Here is a 27788-nt window from a genome sequence, read left to right on the forward strand (position 1 = left end):
GTGCTACAAGTTGTTAGTTCAGCATTGGCACAGATCTCAAGAAAAGCATTCATGCTCCAGATTAAAAGACGTAATTCTTGCAGCAATATTCAAACACACAACTCTGTGGCTGTGGCTAGCTTCTGATTACTATTTATTTATTTATTTAACGGTCACTGAATTTTTTGACCATCTCTCCCAAATCTGCTTGCCCCTGAGATTTGCAGGGAAGCTTATTCATGTTATAGAAGTGGAGGGAGCTGGAGCAGATGTGGAGGGAAGCTCTTAGGCATTCCTTTTAGAGACAGGCAGAGAGGTTTTTATTGCTCACTGAATTTTGCACTGAACTTGTACAACACTGCTGCTATGGAAGTAAGCTGTGGCTTTTTTAAACAGAAGAAAACTCCGCTTTTCACACTACTTGTTTTGAAACGGTTCTTTGCGTAGCCGTAACTTACACGGCAGTAATTCCTTTCAGCACACGACTGCAAAGTTACCAGGGAAGGGAAGCTTGCTTGTTTTATCCTGCGCCCGGTTAGTGTTTGCCGCACGCACCACGGCCTCCCTCCGTGGCTCGGGACCTGGTGCGGTGCGTGGTCGCGCTGTGATGAAGGGACCGCAGGTCGCGAGCGCTGCGGGAGAGGGGACATGGCATCCCGTGGAGAGGCGGGCTTGGCCTCAAGTCTCCACACGGTAATAAACCCGTCAAGCTTAGTTACATCTATAATATACTTTTATATATATATAGAAATACACCCCGTTTTTAAAAGCGCACCCAATCCGCATTACTTTATAGTTATTTCCCACTCGCGCCGGGCCGCGCTACCGGCCGCCGGGGCGGGCCCCGCGGGACAGCCCCGCCCTCGCCGCTCCCTCGGGAGCGGCCGCCCTGCCCGTGCTCCCGGGGGGACATTTGGGACCGGACGGGACGGGACGGGACGGGCGCTCCGCTCCCCGCCTCGGTCCGGCCAGGCCGGGCCCAAGGCGCCGCCGCCGCCCTGCGCCGCCGTTGCTATAGCAGCGCGCGCCGCATCCCCGCGCTCAACTTGCGCGCTTCGGCCGCAAGCGAACGAGGGCGGCTCGGCTCGGCTCGGCTCGGCTCGGCTCGGCTCGGCTCGGCTCGGCTCGGCTCGGCTCGGCTCCGCTCCGCTCCGCTCCGCTCCCCCGGTCTCAGCGGCCACGGTCACGGCCACGGCCACGCGAGGAGCCATTTTGCCGAGCGGGCGGAGGGTCCCGTCGCGAGGATCCTCGCTGCAACCTGCGCGCTCCTTCTCCGGTGTCGCTCCTCAGCTTGTCCCGAAGGCGCCAGCATGCCCATCGCCCACCTCCTGGAGCTATGGAAGAGGATCGAGGTGGAGCCCATGGAGACGGAGGTGAGCGGGGCCGGCAGGGCAAGGGGGTGCCAGCCTCCCTGCCCGCGGGGACAGGTACCCTCAGGGCTGTCTGGGTGTCACAGAATTGGGGGTAACTTCTGCCTCTCATCCCCTCTGGTGAATGTTGGGAGCAGCGAGGCTGGGCACCTGTTGCTCCTGAAGCTGGAGGTGATCCTGCGGGGAGTGCGTGAGACGTACAAGTGGTGTTTGCTTCATGTTTAAATATAAACCTGTGTAGCCTCTAATCTGAGGCTAGCACCATTCTCTCTCTCTCCCTCTCTTTTTTTTATGCTTCCTCTCTTACTTAACGCTACCCATCATAACCCTAGACTAGCTTTTGATTCCCAGCTTCCTTGCACTTGCTTTCACCACCTGCACCCAGCTAGAGCACGTTGGACCCTCTCCTGCGATGCCGGAGGCCAGGGCTGTGCCCGCAGGGTCTCACGGGGACCGCGTGATGCCGGGAGAAGCGGCTGGCACTGTGCGGCATGGGCTCGCGTTACCTGCAATTTAACATCCTCTCATTTGTGTCAGGAAGAGCGTCGTTACCTTGTCTTGCTGCGAATAGGGACACAGCAGGTCCTGGAGTAATTCTGGGGCTCTTGAGTAATGCAGTAAAAACTGTGGGACTTTGGTCAATTATTTCCCGTACAAGGTACATTTGTGTAACAGATGATGTAAACAGATGAGGGAAATCAGTGAGGTTTTGTGTGTGTGTGTTTTAATATAAATGTATTTTTTCATTTACACTTAAAGCTGTTCTGACTTGGTCAGAGTTCAGTTAAACATTTTTTTTTTCTGTTATATAAGTATAGCTTAAATAGCCAGGTTACAAGGAACACAAACTCGTATCTCAAAATGAGTTGCTGAACTCTGGAAAAGCTTCCATTTCATATTGCTAACTTAAATACATACATTATTGTATCAAATTTCCACAATCCTTTACTATATCTCCATAGCTTATTCTGGGCTGGTATATCAGGAAAAAGCACAACCTTAGCCAGGTCTCTGTTGTGTAATTTACTTTTAAATGCTGTCACCTGCTCTGATTTGTGTAACGCAAGAAACCTGTGCTAACAGATGTACTCTATCTAGGTAACTGCAGGTTGCTTCTAACCGTTTAAGCAGTTAGCTGATTTTGTGTTTGGTTGCTTTCTTGATGAGAGGGACTTGTATAACACGCACCAGGTTTTCCTTCTGTGCATGTTCAGTATTTTCCTTTCTGATCCAGATAGAAACCACGTAAGTTAGTGTTCAGATTGGATGGTCTGCTGGCAGCCCCTGGGAGAACTCTCCCTGGGTTGTTGGTGATGCTTTCAGCTCTCCCCTGAATCCCGGTGTTGGTTGCTTGAGCCTGGAGCTTTCCTTTGTCACCTCTCTTGGTGGTAGAGGAGAATTAGTTCTTTCTTCCCATTAAACTGGAGAAGGAAAGGCTGTGGCTCTCCTTACCAAGTTTAACTGAGCCTTTACAATGCTGCTTAATCAGATGATTTCTAAACTTCCCAGCTCTGTCTTGCTTTAAACAATACTATAGTTACGAGCTACACAGTTGGTTCTGTCACTCTTGATGCAAGATTTCACTTGCAAATAATTTAGAGTGGGTTTAAAGAATGATAGGTATAAAATTCTGGAGCAGTTTATGGTGCAGCATTCACTGTTTTTATTTATTGCTATCTTTAAGCATGTTCATAATATAATTCTTTAAATCATGATGTAGAATATAATTCCTAAATCACTCTTTGCTCTATTTTAGTTGAGGTATTTGAAATGAGCCTCATTTCTTGCAGCCTGTTATCGGCAAAGACCATTCTTCTTTTCAAACAATGATGACATTTGTTTTAACAAAGCAGAATGCAGGTTAAACACTAGAGACTGGAGTACTTCTAGGGAGCTGTCATGGGTTCTGAATCTGTGTGGGATAAAGTGTTTTGGTGCTTGTCTGCAAGTTGTTCTTTTTCACTGAAGCTTTTCACAGTTAGTAGATGAGTAGACAAGGAGGGAGCCGGTTTCTTTCTCTTATGCATATGGACCTCCTCCTTCCCTGCTTTTAATGCCAAAAACCATTTTAAAATAGATGCTTTTATGAGTGGCTGTGCATGACTCAGGTGAATGACTTGCAAATATTAAGGACAACATTTATAGTAAATCAATTCCTCTAAGAAGGAGTGAAGGGAGGGCATGTTTTGTATTATGTGTGCATGAGGAAAGATTGGAGCAAAATCCTACATCCTTCACTTGTTGACTCTGGAGGGCATTAATTGTGCCTGACAATGGCTCTGGAATTCCTCTATGCTGGGGCAGCATAGTTGTTGAGCCCTCTCTTATATGGATGGGGTAGTGAATTACAGTCTTGGAAATGTTTCCCTAAGGAGTGGTGGCATGATCAATCTTGAAGGAATCTTTCTACCCCATTCCCAAAGAGTTCCTACCTTAGTAGAGCATCCATTAAAATTACAGTAGCTGAAGAGAGAGTTGCCTGTTTGAAAAATCTGTCCTGAAGTGTACATACATTCTTTTTTTTTCTCAAAAAGAAATATTGCTCTAATTCTTTGTTTAGTTTATTTTAAGAATAATCTTATATCATTTTTTCATTTGTTCTCTTGTGCAATTGTCTTTTATTAACAAATGTGGCTTTGAATTTTCATCAGCAGATGTGTGTAACAGTGCTTTCTTCTATGTGCTCTTTCTTTAAAGAAACTCTCCTTCAGCAGATGAAAGGATAAATGCAAGTTTAAGCCACTAACAACTCAATGAAAGTCATATACTGATTGAGCAGATAGTGTATAGCTTTGTCGTAGCTTCATATCTGTTAGAGAAAGCAGATCTTCCTACATTCCAAGGTTACCTGTATTAAATGTGAATAATTAAGCATGTCTGCTGCAGTAGTGCAAGTCTGGAGCGACTTTATTGATTAAAAGTAAATGGATTCTAGATCCATAGATGGTGTGCTAGAACTTGGCTTTAGAAGTCTATTTGCCCTAATAAACTGTATTTATGAGATGTTTTTTCCCCTTTTTTCTGTGTTCACTAGCCTGTGGCGGAAGATGCTACCCTGGATGAAGAACCCGTAAAAGAGGTAAATCTATGCATAATCTATATATTTGTTAATCACTTTCTAATATTTGTGTGATCATAATATAATCACCTGCATTTATGAAAATAAAATATTTCTAGATTTCTTTTCCACACTCTTCAGGCCCTGAAGGTGCAAAAAAACCCTGCCTTTTCGGTCTCTTATTACTCTGGCAAGTTAAAAACGAAGGATGGAGTTGCTTAGCTGGAGGTTATTGAACTTTATTTTGGAGATATTATTCTTCTAGTTTTCTGAGATAAAACAGAAAACTTCTGTAGGCCTTTACATTTCATGCAAAGACCGCCATGTAGTGGTCTCAGAAGAAGGAGTGGTCATCAAAATTATTCCGTAAGTAGCAGTGATTGAACCTGATGACTAAATACTATAAAGTTTTGAAATCTTTTCTGTTCAGTCACTAGGTTGAGTTAACTTCCTTGTAAGTCTAATTGATTATTACTATAGTATTTCAGGATTGTTCTAATTTTCTAAAAGAAATGTTTCATACGTATTTGAGGTGTTCACTTCTGAGATTTGGGAAGCTGCTTCAGAGTCACCCTTTTTTCTCTTAATTAAGAGGGACCAGACTACACTGGTGCCTGTTAAAATATCATTGTGCTGGCTTCTCCTAATGCTGGCATGGTGGAAAGATGCTTTGACTTTGCTCAAAAAGTGAAGAACTGAGGGTTGGCTGCAAACTGATGTGGTACTTCTGATCCATAAATAACTATTTTTCAACAGAGGATTTGAAATGGTAAGCCTTATCAATCATTAAAATATGTGCTTGGAGAATGCTTCAACAGAAATGTATTTTTATCTAAATTGCCACCTTTTAACACATTAAGGTTCCCAGTATCTCTTATTCCTTGAAATTTCCTGTTTTACCTTTACTTTTGGTTTTCAGTGATGGATAAGTTTTTATTTATTTGTGTTATCTTAAATGGAAAAGTTTTAACCCTTCAATGATGGAAAATGGGGAAAAAATCTTAGGCTTGAGTTCTGAAATGAATACAACTTGCAAATTGCAAACTTCTCCTTCATTTCCATGCTCGAAAAGATGTTAACCCCTAATGGCTTGGGGCTGAAATTAAGTGCACGTCACTAGAATAGTCACTTTATCCTTTGAGAATGTTGCTAAGTCAGAATTTGTTTCATGATCAGAATTTACTTCATAGGTCAATTTCCCTATTTTTGTTTGCAAAGATTAGCCTTCATTTTCTGAATTAATTTAACCTGGTTAATTTAATTGGTTTCATTAAGGATATTTCATAGAATTCTGAAATTTTAATTTTTACAAAAAAGGTTGTTGTATGTAATGATCATTACTACTTATTAGATTTTTCGGTCCTATTTCCTCATCTTTGGGTGTGTTTCCTGTTCTGTAAGTGCTACAGTTGGCTATCTGGTACCTGCAGTTACCTTCAGCTGTGTGTCTTTCTGCCGGTGCTGCCTCAGCAGGGCCGCCTCAGGGCCTGGTTCCCTCATGGAGGGCTGTGCTTATGTCTGGCTGAGCAGTAACCTGCTGTGACTGACCATTTTAGTGCGTGTACCACTAAGAAACCTGCCCTGAGAGTGAAGTATTGCTGTCCAGTGTAGAAGTGCCCTGACCTGTCACTCGGATTTCCCTGATGTACTTTAATTACAGAGGTTCAACAGACATATACAATAAGAAACAGCCCCCCCCACTTTTTTTTTAATCCTTATTCTGCTCTGTTGTGGTATTTCAGCTTTTGTCTGCCTGAGTCAGCACTAACCACCACTTTATTTCTATGAAACTTGTTTCTGGCTGTAGCAGTCCTGTAGGTAAGAACAGTGATGTATTTGGAGTGATGTATATGTGTGTTGTGCCATTTATGTTGTGTTGTTTTTATTTATTTTTATTTATTTATTTTTTCTTTTGTGTGTGTGTGCCCAAACCAGTTTTATCATTAAAGCAAAACTTAAGGGGTGAATTGAAATAATATAATGCAAGACATCACATCCGCGATAAGGGTGTTCTTGGAAATAACTTTAGGCTATCCTGGCTTCTCCCTGTTTATTTCTCTCCTGTGTGTAGTGCACACAAGTGAGACGAAGTGACAAATGGGTTATAAACTGCACTTCCTGTTTTCCTGTGGTCTGATCTTGTTGTTGATGGACAAGTTCTTTAAATGTCTTGGAGGGCATAAATGATTCATGGGATTGTTGGATGCAGCAAGCATTTCTGAGGCACACTGAAGCCCCAGAGCTGTGTTGTTTGCTGCCCTAGAATTTGGTAACCTAGATTACTTAGGGTTGTTCCTGCCAAGGCATTTTCCTCGTAGGGCCTGCGAAAGCCATGGCCCCTGGTTGTCCTGTTTAAGAGCAAGTAGGTTTGGCTGGTAGGAATTTCCTTGGAAGAGGTCTTGAAATAGTTCTTGCTTAGATTTGTGAAAAACAGTGTTTCAATTATATGACTCTTTGGAAAAAAATGGCCTTTTGCATAGAGGAGAAATATGCATTCTTGCCTGTAATTATTAGCAGCTGGATCGTGTACGTAAGGATGCTATGCATTTTGGTCTGGCCTGGGTCCAATTTAAGCGTTCTATCTAAATCCTGCTTGAGGCGCAGCTGGCAGCAATATTCTTCAGCACCTTCTTTTACTGAGTATGTGCAGCACTGCTTATAGAACAAGGTGCTTTTCTCCTTTGAAATCAAGCACATTGGGAGGCTGGATTGTGGCAATTCCTTGCTTGAGCTGTTTTACTTTCTCAAGAGGTTGTGTGTGGTCTAATTGGAAGCTCCTATGGGGCTCTCGAAGTAGGAGAGCTGCTGTGGAAGTGCTAAGCACCCATCCAGACACAGAACTAGGTAGGTCCTGCAAGTTGTGTGTCGTGGAAGTTATGTGACAAAACTGAAAATGTCTTGACCTGGGATTGCTGCTCATTCCTGTACTGAGTTTCCAAAGACATATGCTACTTTGTCTCTTCCTAGCTTGTTCTGCACCTAAACTGTTCTCCTTGCCAACGAGTAAAGGGTGACAGATACTGTTTCTTGGAAACTTTGGTCTTTGGGAACCGAAAATGCACTCCGTTTCCAGTTCCTGTGGGACTCCTCACCCTAAATGAGGAGGAGATTAACAAAGGTAGCTGATAGATGTGCTTGGTGGCAGAGCTTTCCTTACCTCAGATCACAGCAGGTACTCACTTTCACTGAGGTGTCACTCTTAAGTGCTTTGCCATGATATTTTCAACCCTTTATTAAATCAGTATTTGCAGGGTGAGTGGTCTCACTTTCCATGCTCTCATCAAGAACTTCCCCTGTGCTTGGCTTTTTTTTCTTTTTCCCCTCCTCTCCAAGAAGCCCTGACGCAGTGGGACAGAGCAGTTTGCGGAGCTCAGGGAAGGCGCATGAATTCCAGCAAGTAAGAGCCTTCGTGTTCATGTGTCTCTGTTCTTCTCGAGGTCACAGATTTTAGCTATAGACTAACTAGCTAGCTGACCATATATTTCACTAAGTGTATACCAAAACGCCCAACTCTGATTTAACTAATGAGGCAGGCAGATATGTAGTAATACTTGCTTTCAGAGACTTTTAAACGAATTCTGCAGTCTGGACTATAGCAGTCATTACTGAGCAACTGTTAGACTGAATGAGGGTGGGTATAGGAGTGTGTGGGGAAAACAGTCCTGACAAGCTCTCTGCAAGTTGCAAAACAATAAAATTAGGCTGCTTGATATTTTTTGAGCAAGGATTATTGCTTAAGACTGATAGAAGGTTTGTGGAAAAACTGTTCCCTTGTGAAAATGGACTCGTTCCATAATGACAGCTGGTGCCCCAGAGACTGCTGGCTATGAACTAATGGTGTCATCAGGAGAGATGAGTCACTTGGCAGTCCCTGAAGTTAAGGATAAATTGTTTCTGTGATGAGATACTTACATGGTGCCTAGCTATTTGTTTGTTTATTTTAAGTGGAAACAAACTACAATTTTATGCTCAAATGATTACAGTTCTATGGTGAGAAAGCCCCTTATTCTGCTTTGTTACACTGAGCTGGAAAATTATATCTTTCTTCACTATCCACCTACTCTAATTTTCTTGCTTGCTCTTCAGTTTGTTCTTTCATGAAATCATACCTGCAGTATTTCTCCAGGCTGAAATAAGAACGATTCCCTCAACAGCCACTCTTTTCTTTCCCTCTACACTCAACTTTTCTATTGCTTCAGCATTTCAAAGGTTTATAAATAATTTTCCCCAAAGAAAAGGTGATGTGGCAAAGAATGAATGAAGATCCACAAGCACACTCCTGGGAGGTAGGTACTCAACACCTTTCTCTGCCGTTTTGCTTTGTCTTTTTTCTTTTAAAAGTATAGGGGAAAATCAGGAGACTGTGACCAAAGCAACCTTAAAATATGTTATCTAATGGACATATCTAAACACACAGGATTCATCTTCATTGTGGATGTCAAGAAATAGTCTTCTGTTCCTGAGTATTTACTTGCTTGGAGTACAGTCTATTTTATTCAAGACCCAACTAGTCTTTCTTGTTGACTGAGGGGATCCTTGGGTGATAATTCATCTGATTGCAGTTGATCCAAATGAGTCAGGCACAGAATTTTTGCAAGTTTGTGCTGTAAACACCTTTGAAGGTATATTGTCCTCAGCAGAGGCTGTGGACAGTGGTTTTGCTCTCTGCAAACTGAGCAGTAATTTGATTTCTACCCTCTTGCTGCTTGCAGTCGATTACTCTTTGAGTATTCCTTATTGTGAAGAACTTTGTTCCACAGTGAATCACCTGTCTCCAGTTCATTTTCTGTCATCTGAGAGCAGCATCTGGCCCTATGACACTGTGTGTATAGTAGTAAATGAGAAAATGTAACCCAAGTATCATGAGAGGCAAACCTTATCTTTCTACTAATCCCGGCGTGTCTCAGGACAAAGCATCAAAAAGCTCAACTTGTCAAGACTTGCTGCTTAACCTAGGAAAACTAGTCTGCAAATCATTCCGAGGACAGCAGAAGTTCTGATCAAAGCGCTGCTACTTGGTGAATCTTCACTGCTTTCAGGCTTTTCAGTCAAGAATTAAACTATGGTAGAAGTTACATGGGCATGTGAAATCTGCAAAGTTTTTTGTTGCTGCTTTTAGTATGTTTTACCTGCCTTTTAGCACTTGGACATTTAAAGCTAGGGGAGGCTGAAGCTCCTTTCTCTAGGTACTTTCGGAGGATGCAGAAACCTATGCTGCATGAGCACCTCAGTGGAAGATGGAGGGCTGTGCGTGCACCAGAGAGATGTGCCTGAAGAAAAAGATGTGGCACCTGAAGTTGTGGGTAGGTAGGTATTTGTACAGTGTTGGTTATGTAAAATTAATTGCCAATTCCCACATGCTCAAACTTTGGTTTGGCAGATGTAGAAAACTTCTTGTGCATCTAAGTTGCTTAAGCTAGATATCGTTATCCAAATATTTTCATATAACTACTAAGAGGTAAAACTCTTTTCTGGTAAGTATTTTCATTCTGGTTTAGTAAACAAATTCTGACCCTGCCAAAATGGGTTTGGATTTTTGACTCTTTTTTTAGCTGTTTTCTTCCTTTCTTAATTACTGTGTTTGTGTGAAATGGGTAATTATTAAACTGATTACTAAGTTTTTTCAGTTGTGTCTAGTAATTTTCTTTCTGCTACTAAATCTTGGTGGGCGCAGCAGAGATGGATGGACGCACACAGACATGAACTGTGTACTAATCAGCAATGACACGTAATTAAAGTGAAGAATGGTCCATGAGTTATTTGTGATGCCCTGAGCTTTAAAGAAATTGCGTGACCATATTTATCCATCTGTAGGCACTTGTTCTTTAAATAACCTTGTTCTTTAATGTGCTGAAGCAAACACAGTTCTTCCTTGAAATAATCAAGAGCTGGGGAATCTTCAACATTTATCCAATCTAAAATTTTGCTGGAGAAGTAACTTTTTGGTTTGTTTGCTTGTGTCTAATCTAAGTTTGATCAGTATATTTAGACACTTTTCAGTGGCAGTAAGAAGGGAATCCTAAAATATTTCGTAGTACCTCTTACAGAAGAAAGTCTTCCAAACAGAAGAATGGGCAATACAGTATTTATGTACAGTCTCATTTACAGTAGTATCATGCTTGTGTGAGTGGTTTGTTGCTGTAATATACTAATATGTAGATATGTTTAATTTATTTTGAGTTTCTCCTTTGTCTTTTCAAAGAAGAGAGATCTTTCAGAGATACTCTTGTACAATTACCTCAGCTTTTAATGTGGTTTGCTTTATTCTTGAAGACTAAAGCTTCTGAACCGCCCTTCCTACCAAAGGTGCTGATACAAAGCAATGAAGCTAGTGTTTTAGGTTAATGACTGTTTACTGAGGGGCTGGCACTTGGGAATTTTCTGGCTTGCACAGAAGTGGACCTGTTGTTTTCCATGTCCCGTGGTGTGGGTTAGGGGGCTGTGTTAGATTACTGTGTTGGTAGCTGGAGGTGCAGAGGGCCCTGCTTGGAAGGCTGCAGTTGTGATCTTAGAGGGATCTTGAGCATGAAATTTGGCTGAATAAGGCAAGAATTGTTGACATCCTCCCATGCCTGTAGCTAAAGATGTCTTTAAAATGCTTGATCTCTTAATCTTCCTTCAAATCATTTTGTGAGGCTGCTTAGAAGAGTAATAGGAGAAGGGCTGGTTTGTATTTGTAGCATAAATGAAGACACAGCCTAGTGCTGCTTGGCACCTTTCCAGCTCCCGAACTTGGATACACCAACGCCTCTGCCTCTTCTTCATCTCCATGGCATATCTAGGCCAAGGACAAGGGATGAGTATTGCAGGATCTCCTGACACCATACTGAGGATATGAAGAGGGTTTAATGGCAATAGGCTTGGTCCCTGTAGCATCTGGGTGTGGAGTGGCAGTTTTCCCAGTTTCTCATCCATAGTTTACTTTCATATGGAATGAGATATTTCCTTCTAGACCTGTGCTGCACTAAGTCACTGCTCTTCTCGAGGAGCAGTCACTTAAGTTCAGATTTTGCTCAGGGCTGCTTCTGTGATTCATGTCCTTGATTGCTAACTGGGCTTAGTGTAAGGCTTAATTAAAGCTGTGTTAAATATTCTAAATTTATTGAATCATTTTCCTGAAATGTGGCTTGTCATGCTGTGTATAGCTGGCAGACTTGCAGACTTTTCTGTTCTCAGAGCCAGCTTTGAATAAATAATTTTTTGAGGGAAGAGCTGTGTGGCATATAGTCAGTCTCAGGGTAACTGCATAGAAAAAGTACTTAAATTGCAGGGAGTGCACTCTGTGGACAAATAAAAAACATTTGTTTTTGCTTCCTTAGTGCTCATCATAGGGTTTCAAATCCTGCATAGGCTTAGATGTCTGTCTGAAGCTTACAGAATCATACTGATGAAGAAGCAGGACAGAATCCAGCTCCTGTTCCTGAAGCTATGCAACCTCCTTGAATTTGAAAGAGAAATTTAAAAACTATTTCCTTTTTCTGGGACAGGTAGGAGTTCTTACTCAGATCACGGGATCAGCTGGGAGTTATTCTAATGCTGTGACTTCCTGGGGCCTCAGGTTGATTTCCCCTGACTCCCTAGTTCTGTAATAACTAAGAAGTTAGAAGTCTGACTTCTAACAAACCGAATGTTCTAAGCTCTATCTGTGGCAAGGAGGGGAAAAATAGCTAGAATATCGCTAGAATGTCTGTACTGGGAGAAAATTTATTTAAGTTCATCATTCATTTTTTGAATAACTACTCATCTCTTTATTAAGTTGTGGGTGATTCTCTGTTGTGACTGACTAGTATATTTTTATTTATTTGAACAGTTCTCTTTAAGCACTTTAAGTTGCTTTGGGAGAAAATTAGAAAACATGATTCAACTTTCTTTTTGTACATCTTGAAATATATATTTAATTCTAGATTTCAGACTTTTTGTTAAACAAACATATACTTACAGTAAGGACCTGAGGTTTTTTATCTTTGAATTTTGCAGTGCCTTAGAGGCTAGTTTGGTACTGGTACACTAGGTTCTGGTAACAGATACAAAGTGGGTTGGTTGACCCAGAGTTTTTATTCTCTTTTCTGAGAATTGGATTATCTGGGCTGGGAAGTTCACTTTCAAGAATCCCTATATCAATGGACAGTGCTGGCTATTGGTTGTTGTTGTTGCAGAGAATATAGTGTTTCTTGAAAGCTGAGATAATGAGACAGTGAGCCACAAGGTGCTTCCTAAGGAACTGTTTGACCTTTTAATAGTGTAGGATGTTGAGTTGGGATTTTTTTTGTTTGTCTGCTTGTTTTGCTTGTTTTCAATAGCTGGAGATAAAGATGCCTCTGGCTATTGCAGAATGAGGTGAAACAGGATTAAAAATCAAACCCCTTCCCTGCCCCTCTGTTGTCATGTTGTCCTTGTAGTGGCCTGTGTCTAGTATCTGTTCTCTAATATTTTCATGTAATTCTTTCCTTGTGTTTGTGGTCAGGGCATTACAACTAGTTGCTGAAATTTAAATTGATATCTTAGTGACCTTTTCAAGCGTGTTGCAAACCTACTTAGACAATAGGTGACCATCTTGTGATTTAAAATATGTGCATACTGGTGAATGCATGCGAGTCTTCATTCTAACTTTTACTCTATGACACATAGTTATGAAATAGGTAAAGGTAACTGGATTAACCATGTTAATGTTTCTTTGCTGTTGATACTAAAAGAGGGAGCTTGTTGCACTGTGGCAGCTGTGTAGCTACTACCTTCAATCTACTGAACCTGCTCTTGGATATGGTAATTTATGCCTGGCAAACTGTTACATGATAGTCCTTGCCAAGGGGAAAGTCTTAGCCTGCAGCTTTATTGGTAGAAGGCCAGCTCTGCATTTGCTTATCTCAAAGTCAGTGTCTAGTCGGAAGCGTGTGTGTGTGGTGCAAATGCCTGCAGCGCTTCTGCAGGCCAGCTTGAGCAGAGGCACCGTGTCCTGCATGCACAGCTGGAGAGAGACCAGTTGCAGGCTCCAGCAGAGAAAGGTTCATTAAAATACTTCTTTACCTGGCTCGCTCCTCTTGCCTTTTCTTTTATTTATCTTAACAAATGTAGACATACCTTGTGTGAACAACTGGAAGAGCTTCTCTAGAGAACTAGATGCAGCAGTTCCTGGTTCCTAGCTGACAGCTGAGGAGAGCGTCTAACTATGCTGTGAGTAGCGTACAGGCCAGATGCTGCCTGCAGGGCAGTGTAGGACTCCTGGTTTCCCCGGCAGTCTGTAAGTACTGGCTTGTGCCGTTCTGAGGAGGAAATCTAGCGAAGCTTAGTGTGTTCATTCACTATAAGAGAAGTCATTCTGGGTGATGAAGAGCACCTGGAAATCCTGCGCATTTTGTTGAAGAGGGAAATACAGATGCTGGCTGCCTCCCTTGTAGCAGTTAGAGCATGACTAATGTTGGGTGAGTTTCTGTCACAAGCTGACAGAGGAAGCTCGAACTTTGTCTTCCTTTGCCAGTGAAAAGGATGCAGAAAGGATGTTCTGCTATCAGTTTGCTGAGATAGTCTGTGGAATTCTTGTGGAGGAGGGAAAAAAACCAAGTAACTTGAAGAAGCTGTTTGTCTTAATTCCATTTTTTTCCTCCTTCCCTCCCGCCCCTCATTTTTTTTTTCCTCTTTCCATTACACCTGTGCAGTGTCTGAACTGCAGAACAGTCAAGTTGGAAGTGATCTCTGCAGATCATCTCGTCCAGTCCAGCTCCAAAGAGTCACTTAGAGCAGGCTGCCCAGGAGCTTGTTCAGGTGGCTTTTGAATAGCTCCAAGCATGGAGACTGCACAACCTCTCTGGGCAACCTGTCCCAGTCCTCATTTACTCCCTCAGTTCAGGTGGAAGTTCCTGTGTTTCGGCCTGTGCCCATGGCCTGGTCAGTGTGTACCCGTCACTCCAGATGCAGGGGGCCAGTGCTGAGGAGAGGGAAGGATCGCTTCCTTACAGCTGTTGGCAGTGCTCTTCCTAGTGCAGTCCAGGATGCCATTGGTCAGCTTTATATATAAATTAATTGGTTATATAATGATAAATTATGTATATATATTTTTAGCTGGTCACAGTAAGCTCTTCATAGCTAAACAAGTTGAAATGTTCAAAAGTAAAATCCCCCAAGCGGAAGCCTCACCTAATGGCATCAGTACAGCAATCAGCTTGGGAGAAGATAGAGCACAAGGCTCGTTTGTGGGAAATAGGGAGTATAGATGTTCCTGCATGAGGGCTTCTCTCCTATTTTGTTTAGCTGCAAAGCCCTGTCATTTTCAGTGTCTGAACTGGAGAGTCTCTCTGGACCTGAACAGCTGATTTTCTTTGGCAATGGACTCTGTAAGGCTGTCTATGTCCTGCAGATCACCAGGGGAAAGATGGTGCTGTCCTCTGGATGAAGAAGGTTGACTTGCTTGAGGAACCAAAGTAGCATGCAGATTGGAAGAAAAACAGCCATTTCCTCTGATCTGTTAGGAGAAGGATTGTCTTTTCAGAGGTTTTAAAAGAAAAGAGTTAAGAGTTTGTAAAAATGTTGCTGGAGAATCAGATAATTACTGAGGAAATGTAGATTTGGGCATCCAATTTGTGTGGATGTTGCATTGCATATGCTTCGTTACTGTATCAAAAATATTTAAAAGCAAAATGAATGATTTCATTGTTTGAGAGATTTTGCTTTCCTATATGACAAAGGAGCAGTGGATTGAGCTTGAGAGTCACACAGGAAGCTATTCTGTGTCTGCTTCTGCAGTTGTCAGAAGAGAAGGAGACCAGGGTCAGCTTTGTCCTTTGAAGACGTGGAATGGGCAGAACTTGCTCCCCAGGGAACTGTCTGTCTGAGGAGAACTGGGTGCTCTCTCCTGCTGGGGCGCTCATCAGGCTACGCGAAGCCACACAAATATTCAGTGACTCAAGATGATGCTTGCTGTATACAGTCTTTTTGAACAATCCGTTGGAACTTTTTTCCTGATCTGCTGGCTAATTTGAAGAATGAGTCTGAGTCAGGGTAAAATACTTAATAAAAGTAACCTAGAATCCAGAGATTGGGCACCTGTGGGAGCAAAAGAACTTTAATGGTGTTTAGCAATTATTTCACATGATTAGATGATAGATTAGCCTTAGATTGATATGTATTTAAGCTAAAACAGGACTTGAATTCACATTTTGATTGTTACCAGTATCAGAGGGCTTCAGGCATGTTTTTACTTTCACCAAGGAATGTTTTAGTATAACATGATATTTGGGAGCATCCATAGAAAGAAGTACCAACTGAATCAGAAAAATCTGCTTGGTACTTCCATTTGTGGTAGGGGGAATCCCAGCTTTCCTGTTGCATGTTTACATTACTGATAAACATTTAAGTATCTTTTAAAGTCATTCTAATACTACATTAGGTTTTTGAACAGCGAACACTGAAGTAATTTCAGAGAGAACAACATATGTGTCTTAAGAGGCTGCTGGGATAAACTGAGTACAAAGAGAAGCTAAGGGAGGACAACATAAGCGTTGGCTAACGGGCGCGTACTCGGCCTGCGCAGAGCCTGGTGACACTACTGCGCTGCGAGGCCGTGTCGGCTGGAGCCAGCCAGGCCTCGCCGCCGGCTGCTGCTTGCGGCTAGACATGGCCACAGGCTGTTTCCATGGGGACAGGGACGGTTCTTGGTTAAAGAATTGTACTTAAGAGCTTCATACTCTGTCTGCTCTGTAAGCAGTTACGCAGCAGGTTGTTGTTAAAAGATGTCAAGGTTGAAATGTTCTGAACTTAATCTGTGCAGGCAATAGGATTTTGCTCAGTAAATTTTAGGACTGTATTTTACTAATGGAACGAGGCCTGTGTGACTGCACTGACAATATGCTTCCAAAACAAAATTTTCAACATGAGCTGAAAGTGGGGTAGGCAACTCCAGATTCCCATTTTTCCCATTCCTATTCCCAAATTTTCTGAAAATCAGCAGGTGAGCAGAAGGGAGAGACTTAAAACAGTGCCCAACCAGGGAAGGCCAAGGCAAGACTCCACTTGGCAACAAGCCAGCACATGGTACATACATATATATAACTGATGAGACTGTATATATTTTCTTTTTCTACCTCTGTGACTCTTCAAAAAAGGAAGGGCAAAGGAAGAAGTGTGAAGTACAATAGCCATAAATATGTGTGTGTATGGGGGGGTTGTTTGTTTTAATATAAATAAATAAATCAGACTTTGCTAGTTCTGTTTCTTGCAGAAGAACTTTTATTTGTCTTTTACCCTGCCCCCTCCTTTCAGTAATCATGAATGGGAAATCTCTGCTTCCCAAACAGAAGCATGAAAGTCTGCCAGCATTGAGCCTTTCAGGAACCAAAGTGCAGGGTCTTTTTGCAGCTGTGTGTACATGTTGTTCCCTGCAATGCCCTTTCACTTTGATCTCTCTGCAAGACTAGACCAGCTTTGAGAAAAAATGCCTTTTAAAAGAAAGCACGTTCTTAGCAATCTTTTATTAACAACAAAAAGCAGACTGTCCTTGCTAACTCTGTGCTATACAAATATGAACCTTATTCATTTAGGAGGGAAGCCTCCCTGTGCAGCACTTCTGTGGGTGACTAGTTTTCTCTATGCTATATTGCAGGCACTACTGACACCTAGTGCAATTGAAGCAAAAGTGAACCACTGAAGCTCTTACAAAGTATGTAAACATATACTTTAGCATATCTTGAAGGCTTTGATATTTTAACACCTATCAGTTGGGATAGCACCTCTGATTTAACTATGAGATTTGAAGTTGTCTCAAACTGAGCTGGGTCATTCTATTGGTTATGGCGTTAAAGTGTTCTGTAGTGTAACAGGAGTGAGATGGTCAGCAGTGAAGTTGTTTAAAAGTCACACATCTTTTAAGCATGGAAAGAAAAAAAAAATAAAGAAAGCTGGAGTTGAAAATGGTGGGGGAAGAGAAAGAGACCATCAGAGGGTGAATGAAGAGATAATATTGGCAAGATGAAGCAAATGCTATAAGAACAGTCATGGTCCAACTTTGGCCAAGTGAGATTCAAGAGAAAATTTAGAGACTTCAGTCAGTGGAGGAAATGACTTTACAGGGGGCTTTCACAGAGCAGGAGGTTAAGTGTACAAAATTGCTATTTTGAAGGATTATTATTATTATTACAACTCTAGATGTAGTTCTAGGAAGATTTAGCTACTAGGCTTTTAGCTACTAGGAAGACTTAGTGTAAGTTGACTTTTGTGACTCTCCCCTCTAAAATCCATTTCTTAAGGAATTTCCTTAACACACTGATTGTAATACCTTTCCATCTTTCCCCTATCCTTTACTGTGCCAATCTTTCTGACATTTATTGAGTAGAATCCAGACATCAAGTACTAAATGATTTCCAGTCTTTCAGAAAACTGCCCAATGTTCTCAAGGAAGTGGGTAAAGCGCTTCTGTATTCTGCTCAAAAGTTACCTGGTGCAGTATTCTCAAAAATCTAAAGAAGGGCAGTTAATAGCCTGTGGTTATTTCCACTCCCCATTAACACAGGAAAGCCTTTCCATTAACATGGAAGGAAGTGTTTTCATTGATTTGGTGCTTCAGCTCCTAAGTAAGTTTGTATATCTGAGGACTAGCTATTTCTCATACGTAGAATCTGAGCCTTTCATAACTATGGAAAAATTAGCTTTCAGACAAAGATAGTATGAATGCAGATTTGTTGTTCTTCCTTTAAGGATGGGGAATATCAAGCGAGGTGCTGCAAAAATACTCATCTCCAGGAGGCTCCAGAGCAGAGAGGTGGCATCTAGTCTCTTAACTTGTGCGTGGTGATGCGATGGGGATATGATTCTTTTCAGGAAACTGATGACCCTTGTGACCTGTGGTGGTTCTCTTCTCTGCATAGCTCAGTTTAGGCAGTCAAAGGATCAAAGACAACTTTCCACCTTATATGAAGCAGGCATCCATCCTCCTGATGTTTTCTATGGATGGATTTGCCTGAACGATTTAACAGTCTGACTTCAGGCATTGGTACGATACAGTGCTATTAAAACTAATGCCATACTGTGCCTTGATGAGTGGTTGCTGCTGAGTTGCCTGTTACTTGAAGAGGGGAAAGCTGGGCTTGGGAGTTGAAACAAATTCCTCAAACGGGGTTAAAGTGAACTATGGCAACAATATATTTCTGGTCTTGAACTTAAACTGTTGCATGAATTTCAGATGTCGAGTTTCCAAATGGATTTTGTATATTCCTGTTTTAAAATACTGTGTGATATGTGCATTGTATTCTCCTGTGCTGAAAAAGTGGATGTAGTACAAATCTGCTGCAGATAACCGAGGTGCTTCTTAAATGGTTATAGCTAGTACTTATATCACTGTAACAAGATTTTACTTTAACTCACTGTATTGCATTTCCCTACCCCAGACATTAAAAGAAAAAACAAAAGCAACCCCCTTCTCCCTTGACTCACACTCCCTAAACCTAGCAATACAATTTTGCTGATTCTTCTTACAAATGGAGACATCACAATCCAGTTAGTGTTTTCTTTTTGCCATTTCAAAAGTGATAAAATCTAAATCCTCTAAAGGAATCCAGCATTACTAGGGATTGAAAAGCAAGGATGTCTTGAGGTTCAACCATTCCTACTTCCTCTATGAAACTGAGTAGGCAAAGGATGGTGTGTTGTCATTTTCTGGTTTTGGAGTTTGGCTAAAGAGCTCAAAATTTGAGTCAAGTATCCCGAGATATTGCAAAGGGAGCAAGTCTTATTCTGGAGAAGAGCAATAAAACTGGGAAGTTGTGCTAGTGTTTCTGCTAGTTAGATTCCTTTCAAGAGAATCCTGCATCTATTTGTAGGTTTCTTATATATTTGTAGGTTTCTTATATATTTAACATGTGTCAGGAGAAAGATGAACAAGTCTGACATGCTGCTGGGCTATGCTAAACAAGTAATGGGAGATAAGTCATGGGGCTTTCTGTGCTCTTTCTTTAAACTAGGAAGCTGGTCATTTCTGAGTCAAAAGAAATGCTATGGAGTATATTCTGGTTCAGCACTGAGGGAGTCTCAACTGCCAATACATTGGAGTATCTTTAGCACTTCTTCCTTGACTCTAGCAAGTAGCTGTGTAATCATGACACTTTTTTTCATAGAACAGACTGAGCCTGATCTAACTTCAGAGTTGGCCCTGATTTGAGCAAGAGGTTTGATTAAATGACCTCTAGAGGGCCCTCCCAGCCTAACTTATTCTAAGAATCAGTACTTCAGCTTCTGTTTTCATCCTGCTCTGGTGTAAAGATTATACGAGCTAAAATCTATGGTGTGTTTCCTTTTAAACCAGTATATTCTTTAACGAGAAGGTGATAAGAAGTTCCAGTTGTTTCTTCACTAAATAACCATGTCAACTCCAGCGCTGCACTGGGATATCCCAGTGTTGCAGATCACAGTAGCAGCTATTGTGGAATATAGAAATTTGATAGTGAGACTGGAATAAGTTAATGTGGGTACAGTTGTCCCTAACTTTAGCAGTTAGGGGTACTATTTGTGGTGTTGAATCCTTTTGAATGACATGAATTAGTTCTAGTGTCATAGAGCATGATTCATGTCACTGTAAAACAGAGCTGACATTTTGGTATGTGGCATGTTGCTCTCTGCAATTTTCATGAGAGACTTTCAGCTCCTCCATCTCTTAAGCCTTTTGCTTAGGTCTGCATCTTCTTATCTTAAGCAGCAATACTAGTGACACAAAAAGAAGCTGATTGTACTGTCCAGAGTATATTTGGCTGTACTTGATGATGGCCCTTTGGGAAGAAATGCTTTAATGGTGGGGATACTTCACCCTGGTATATGACTACCTCTGCCTTCAAGCTATGGCTTGAGTATTGCCACACTCTTGCTGTTACCCACAGTTTAGAGCAATGAAATGATACCATCTGGAGCAAAAGATAAGCTACTGTGCTGAACGCTAGAGGTCTGTCTTGTCTTGAGGAAAAAGCAAAGTCAAGGTTTCTTAATCAGTTGAGAATGTATCGCTGTGAGAGGCTCTGTTTCTTTTCAGTCATTTTGGTTCTTTTGGGGGTCACTTTTGTAGTAACCATCATAAAGATGTTTAAATTAGCATTCAAAGAGCTGCCTTACAGCTCAATGTATTATGTTTGCCAGTAGTTTAAGAAATGCTGCCGGTTATAGAGCTGATGCAAGAACTGGTAAGTCTGGAAGTTTAAGGTGATGCCCTCTCTCTAACACCAACAATTGAAAATAAAGAAAAAAAGCTAGAAGCCACAGCTGTGTGTTTTTTGTTGTTGTTGTTTGTTTTTTAGGACTCTGGATGGCTGAAAACTAGGAAAAACTACAAATAGAAAGGAATAGATTGTCTTTCTCCAAGTGAGGACTAAAGGTCCTGAAAATATGCTTTAGCAGTACCACGTCCAGGTACAACGTTTGGGATGGACATAAGGGCATGAGGGTACATGGCTGGTGATAGGCAGGAGTCGTCAGAGTGGACGGTTTCACAGCTGTTTCTTCTATCTTTAACTTACAAAACATTTGGCATAACTTTTATTTTCCAATCCGAATAGGCAGCAAGTCTTCTCCATTCCTGATCATTCTGTTGCACCATGAATGGAGGAACCTCTGGACAGTTTGAAATTCTCAAGCCACTGAAAACCACAGGACTCCAGCATTACTCATGGCTCGAATCTCCTCCAATACTGGCATCACTGTCTATTAAAATACATGATCCCTCCTCTTTTACCCTTTGGTTTTATTGTCCCGGTACGACCATGTCCCATCAAGGTGTACTGCTGTGTTGCATGGAGTTGCTGGAAGTAGGTTTTGGTTTTGCTGAAGTTAAGTGACCTCAGCCAGAACAGAGTGCCTGCTGTTTGAGTCAAAGCTATGATGGTTCCTGCTGATTGGTTTGCAAGTGTCCTACAACTTGGGTAATTATACAAGATATAGATGTCTCTTTTGCTTATTGTATCCAAACTTAATGTATGTTTGCTCTTGACCAGCATAGTTTGAAAAATTCTGTTTTCAATTCCTTTTCTAATTTTGCAAAGTGTCGCAAGAGGTTGCAAGATTTTTCTGTGAGATCACAGGTCATTGATGAGCTGGTCTCTTGTTTTGGAAGTTAACAAGATTGCTCTTTAAATATTTCTTCCTTCAGAAATTTGAAGGAGACGTACAGTAAAAAATTGTGAATGAGGAGAAGGTGATGCGTGATAGTGCAATCCTGGCACATGACTTAATGTGTGTGACAGCTTAGGTGCTATGAATAGAAAGTGAGGAGCTGAAGAAGGTGTCCTCTGTCTCTGCAAGGTGCTCAGGAACTACCTTGTTGCTTCTAAAGTTCTGATTTCTGTCATTTCCTTGTCCCCTTTCTTTAAAATTTTGAGATTCTAAGCACAAGCATTTACAAACTACTTCTGAAAAAAAAAAGTTCCTTATTTCTTATAGACTTTAGTAGAGATGCCTAGATACTATACCTAGATGAAGAAAGATCTGAGCTATCCATAGCTTACATTAAGCATAGTGAGGCTGCTGTATATGCAAAAGAAGGATGGGTAAGCAAAGCAAACCACAGAACACTTTATTCCTTCTTTGGTCTTGCAAACTCTGCTTGTGGCTAACAAGCAAAGAACTGTGTACTGCTTAAATGACAAAAATATTTCATTAAAAGATCCTTTAATTCTTTTAGTGTTGACTAGCTCAGGTTGGGATAAGCATTCATCAATAAAGGAAAGGACTTTCTTCCTCTCAGAAGAGTGTTTTTATTGAAACTGCCCAAACAAGCTTGTATAGCACCAAACATACTCACTCCAAAGGACATGTAGCAGTACCTGATTGTAAAGATGCTGTGCTGTGTGTGTGTATGAAATTTAGAGGATTTTTTTTGTTTGCTTTTTAAATCATATATTTGCTTGAAATGATTTTGATTGAGGCTGAGATTGTATGTTGTCTGACTGTTGTATTAAAAAAAAAAGCATATTCAGACACACCAATATTTAAAAATTTTAAGATATATCTTCAGCCTTAAAGGTCTTTTATTTCTTGGGCAAAAATTCAGACTTATAGATAAGATTTTTAGCTTTCACCCAACTGTCTTCCCAAACTACTTCGGGTATTTAGAAAGAAAACCTCCATAATAATCCCAGGTTAAATCTAATGGTTTAATTTGAGCTATAATCTCTAAAGAACTGGCTCATCATAGAGGCCTGGATGTTGGGACATTATTTCAAAAGAAGGAAATATCTGCCTTTCAATTTTTGTCAAAGATCTCTAATTTACATATTAAAAAAAACTTATATGTGTTTACTGGTGCCAGTGCAGAAATAAAAATGTAGCCAAATGATCATAGTATGAAAAACTGAGAATTCGAACTCAGTGCTATTTATGTATACAGAAGAGAATAAAATTAAATTAACCTAAGCCTCAATGAAATTGCTGTTGAAAATTCATCCAAAAAAAGTGTTTTTTCAGTGTAGTACGTTCTTTCAGAAGCTGGTAGTCCATGTGGGTACACAAGGGGTGGGGGGACATCAACAGGTAGTAACTTTTGTGTGACTTGTACTTTTTTTTTTAGTATCTGAGGGACTCTAATTCTAGTTATAACTGTTCTTACATTCTCTTTGTAGAAACATTAATAAGGAAAACTCCTGGTCATTAAGGTCCTGTCACATTTAGATATTCTTAATAAACTTTCAGATAAAAGTCAAAATACTAATACACGTAAGCTCTGGAGAACTGGAGTAATAATTGCATGTGTTTCATCTTGAAGTAGAATTCTTGGAATCCATGCACAATAACTGCAGTCACTTTGTTGTACTCTATAACTTGAAGCACTGATTTGTTGAAAGCAAGCTGGCTATTTCTTGGGGAAAACTATTTACAGAGGTAGGGTTGCAACTTAGGTTTTGTGTGTGGATGAGTGAGTTTTGTGCTACTTTCACTCTAGTATTTCACAGGCGTTTTGTACTCTTCTCCACGATTTTCAACATGTATTGGCACTTCTCTTAAGGATTGTTCTTTTGCCTTTTACCTAAATTGTACTCAAGGATTTCAAGCACATGACACGCTAGAGGAGTAGCCACTGTCTTACTACTCGCATTCCCCAATCGCTAGGGTGAGAAACACTTCTTGGAGGGGGACTTGTAGTCATATTTTTGGCCTTCTTGTGCTTGATAATCTACTGGGGCAGCGTTTCTCAACTTGTGCACATGGTTCCCAAACATCAGGCTGAACATCTGATGGCTGGAACATCATCCAAGTGCTGCTTCTGCCAGACCTACTGCCTATGTCCAGCTGTTGGTTTTATGTTAGTGGCTCTCCTAGGTCTGTGTTGTTCTTGGATGCCCTGTGTTTTGGCACCCGTTATGGTTCATGACATGGGTTTCTGTGCATTTCTAGTAGGACTTGGACTTTCCCACTGGCGCACAGTGGTGTCAGATCATAGAATCATAGAATGCTTAGGGTTGGAAGGGACCTCTAGAGATCATCTAGTCCAACCCCCCTGCATACGCAGATCTCTGTGCTTGGTTGTGGCTGTACTGGAGATGACTTGCTTATCAAGCTTGGCTTTCCCATATGTCCAAGCCTTTGCAGCTAAGTATGTGCCTCAGGTTTTCCTGGTTTATACCGTACTGCTTATGATTAACTGGAAGCCTATGGGCCTCTCTAGGAGCAGAACTTCACAGTGAAGTTGCAGCATCTTCTCTAACGCTGCTGAGCGCTCATTCCTCAGGACCTAGAGCTGTCCTCTGCTAGCAGCTTCCTGAAAGGCAGCGATGTATAAGATCGCTGGTCCCTGTGGCATCAAACGAAACTCGGTGTCTGTACACTCAAGAAATACCTCTGTGTGTATCAGTATGCAGAATTTCTGTGTGTAGTCTTTTTAAAAATTCCTCAATAGCACTTTAAAACCAACCCCCACCCCCCTTCCCCCTAATATTTTAACTCTTCAAAGGAAATAGGTCTCCGGGTTATTTCGAAAGGCAGCAGGACTGCCAGGCTCATCGCTGTGCTTGGCTGCGTCACGTGAGATGCACACAATTAACAGGTGTGCTGTGGCAACACGCACGCAGCCGGCAGAGCCGGGAGCTTTCCCAGTGCTGGATACCAGGCTGCTTTCTGCTGTAGCAGTGGGATGAAAGGATCAGCAAGATGCTGAGCTTCTAAGATCCTCTTCCTTTATTTTTTTTCTGTAAATCGTCACCTTTAGATAAGCACCTTTTATAACCTTGCAGATTTCCTAGGGAGCAATGCAGACCTCAGACCTGTTTCCTTTTCTCTCCATGCTGCCAGGCTGCAACTGAAATGCCTGTACACAGCCCCTTGATTTCAGTCTAAGATTAGATTCAGGCTAGCCCTGGCCTTTCCATCTGTTGCTGTGTTGGGCTGGCGTTTGGTGACGTGCTGAGGGAAGCTGGCAGAGAGCTAATAGAGAAGAGGAAAGGTGTTGAAGCCCTGCAGAATGACTTGGGTGCTTCCTGTGACCGACCTGCATCCCATTCCTGCGTGCTGAAGAAAAATGATAAAGCTGCCTCACAAGAAGTTACAGAAGTTGTTTCTTAAAAAGGTAAAATGCTTTTTGCTTGCTTGGTTTAATTAGTTTGATGGCAGAGTTTGTCAATTATATTATTTTGGTGCAGGCAGCCTTGTGAATTCCTTACCCTGCGATGCCTTAAACTGCAGTGCTTTTCCTGGCTTGTAGTTTGGGATATGATTCAAATCATCACAACTCTACCAAGCAATAGTGTGGTACATGACTTAAGTTTGATTATGGTTGCAGTTTACAGGTTCTGTCACTCAGGTGTGTTATGCTGCCTTTTAACCTTGTTCCTTGCCTCAGTGGCAGCAGATGTTCCGAATCTGTCAAGTTAAATTCTAGCGCACTCTAGTAGTTTTGCAGTGTGAGAGAAAGAATGCTGCTCATTGACTGGTGGTCCTTCAAAAAAAACCAAAAAACAAAAAAAACCCCAAACAGGGAAGAAGTTGATGTTGTTAAAAGTGACTGTATGCATATTTTGCATTTATACCATATGCTCTTCCATGCAAATCAATAGGCACATGGAGGGACCTAACAGAGAGCACAATACACCTAGCCAGAACTGTTTTAAGCTCTAGCACAGGTAGTTTTAAATACTACCTCCAGATCATAGTTTCCTAGATATTGCACCGAGATGGGTATTGTGATGACTGGCTATCTGGACTAGCATGCTTTGTTGTCTGTAGGTTTCTTTCTGGCAGCATAAGAACATTTATACACTTTTATAACCTATGGGATATATTGCTTTTTTTTTTTTTTTTTCTTTCTATTTTCTCTCCTTCTTCCCCCTTCTTTTCTTGGCTACTTAGACTCAATTTATTAGTGGCTGATGAGGCACACAATCTCTTCAGGAGAGAGCTCTCCATTTTAGTGCAGAGCTGTCAATTGTAGTACAGTGGAGTTTTGCTTTTTCACCACGTAGTATAATTTCATGTGCATGCAATTTTCTCTTTTAATCACTTTGATTTCCACTAAAACAATTTGAAAGCAGCACAAGGGAAGGCAAGAGTTGCATTTTAGAGCAGTTTAGGTTCAAGCACATAATTCAGATTCTAGTGCCTTCATAACTGCAGATGGTTGGTTATGCCTCTTATTTTGGAGCAAATTTTGTGTTTAAATATTGATGTCAGAGGTATACTGTTTAACTATCCTTATGGAATTTTTTTAATTTAAACTAAAAAGAATTTTCTTCTTCTGCTGAAGTACCACACAAGTGAGATAGAGAATAGGATTCAGCCAGCACAGGAATGTGCGTCACTGCCTTGTAGGTGGATGGGGAGCTTCCAATAAACAGCATTCTTACTTGTAATAATATGTCTGAAACAAAGCTAGTAAATTCTTCTGCAGTTCTTCCAAAACGTGTATGATGATTCTGTTTGTAAAGACCATTTTCTAAATGTGAAGAAAGGGATGGCAAAACAAGTTGCTGGGTTCTGCTGCCTATTATATGCATATACTTTTGACTCAAGTGACTGCGTGAACATACTAAGGCAGAAATTTGACTCAGGCTGGTCTTAGTTTTATGGTCTTGTGTTTTGATTTATGGTATGGGCGTTGATTGCCAGTGTGATCCCAGTATTATCTGATTCTACTTCAGCTGGCTAGGGAGAACAAACTTCCCAATGTGGCTTGTTAATGGCTCTTGCACAGCAGCAAATGGTGTTGGGGGAATGGGAGAGAAATCATCCCCAATAATTGCAATATACTTTTGAGTGTTGGCTGAGAAGAATTAACGAGTATTTTCTGGAGCCTTCCCCTCGGCCTGCCCTCCAGCCCTGTGGTAATGGATTGCCTTTTTCTTAACAGATGTTTTCAAAGTCGGTGGTTCTTATCAGATGTGAAGTTTGGCTGCTGATTGCTCCTTTTCCGTCTGTAGCCACTGTCACTGCAATATCTCTTTGGAGTGAGTTTGAAAAGGACCTGCATTTCCCTTTCTGCTTTTGTAGGTGCAGTTTTGAAGCAGTCTGCCTGATTATCTTACAAGCTTCTAATGTCCCAGATCAACAGCTACCTTAAATAAGAAAATTTAGCCCTACCATACTCTTGTGTTTTCCTGAAAGTATCTACTAGAGAATGACATGAAAGTCAGTTAATGGAGTGAAAGATTTTTCAGAGCTTATTCTTAAGTGTTTTACATGCTGAAGCAACATTTGAACAATTTATCTATCAGACTTCACTCTGCCTTCTAGTCAGTCCTTAGATGACTGACTGATTTTATCTTCACTTGCATGAGAGGTTTCAGATTAAGGCTTTGGACATGTGTGAAAACATGGTTTTGGTCTAGAGAGTAACTGTAAAAATTGGCATGTTGTTTCCAGCTCACAATAGCTCAGTGGTTTGAATATAATATGTATTCAGCTTATATGGCTTTATTTAATTCTTCCGCAAACTTGTGTTTACCTTGGAAATTTAAATAGTACTTTCTCCTCTTCCCTCTGCCACCCCTCCCATGCTGTTAGATTTATCCTGGCTTCTGGGCAAATCTAGCATAGTGCAGAGTCTGGCAGCAGAGCCTCCTAAATAGCTTGCCTTTTCAGGCCCAACAGAAATTGTTTGGTACTACTACGTTTAACACCCTTGTTGTCTACTTGATTTTCGAAGTACCATTGTGTTGCCAAAGAAAGGACAGCTGCCTCGGAGCACTATCTGAGGCAAACATAGAGGGCAGAGATGTGTTCTTGCTATGATGAAATACAGACCACTGAATTACTGCACTTGATAAAATTTGTATGCATAGAAAATTCAGCATCACAAGCTGCTTGATTTCAGGAGTGGAGATGAAAATCATTGCTTGTAGTAAACTATAATTCAGAAATATAAAAAGTTAATGGAAAACCATTTGTTATGAATGGCATATTGGAAGAGAAAAAATGTTTTATTTAAAATGGGT

At 41.2% G+C, this 27788-nt stretch overlaps 1 protein-coding gene across 1 annotated transcript in view; it reads left to right on the plus strand.

The window, feature by feature from the left end:
* The first annotated feature begins 1256 nt into the window (after positions 1-1256).
* The window catches only part of RPS6KA2 (ribosomal protein S6 kinase A2), a 259837-nt gene continuing 233305 nt past the window's right edge, over positions 1257-27788 (plus strand). Inside the window, exons 1-2 of the mRNA XM_088534829.1 lie at positions 1257-1352; positions 4384-4428. Coding sequence (XP_088390955.1) covers positions 1290-1352; positions 4384-4428 — 108 coding nt within the window. The 5' untranslated portion in view covers positions 1257-1289. The remainder of the gene's footprint in view (positions 1353-4383; positions 4429-27788) is intronic.

The sequence above is a fragment of the Tinamus guttatus genome, unplaced genomic scaffold (genome assembly GCF_059628265.1).
Source record: "Tinamus guttatus ecotype Peru unplaced genomic scaffold, ASM5962826v1 Tinamus_guttatus_pri_ptg000601l, whole genome shotgun sequence".
NCBI classification, from domain to species: Eukaryota; Metazoa; Chordata; class Aves; order Tinamiformes; family Tinamidae; genus Tinamus; species Tinamus guttatus.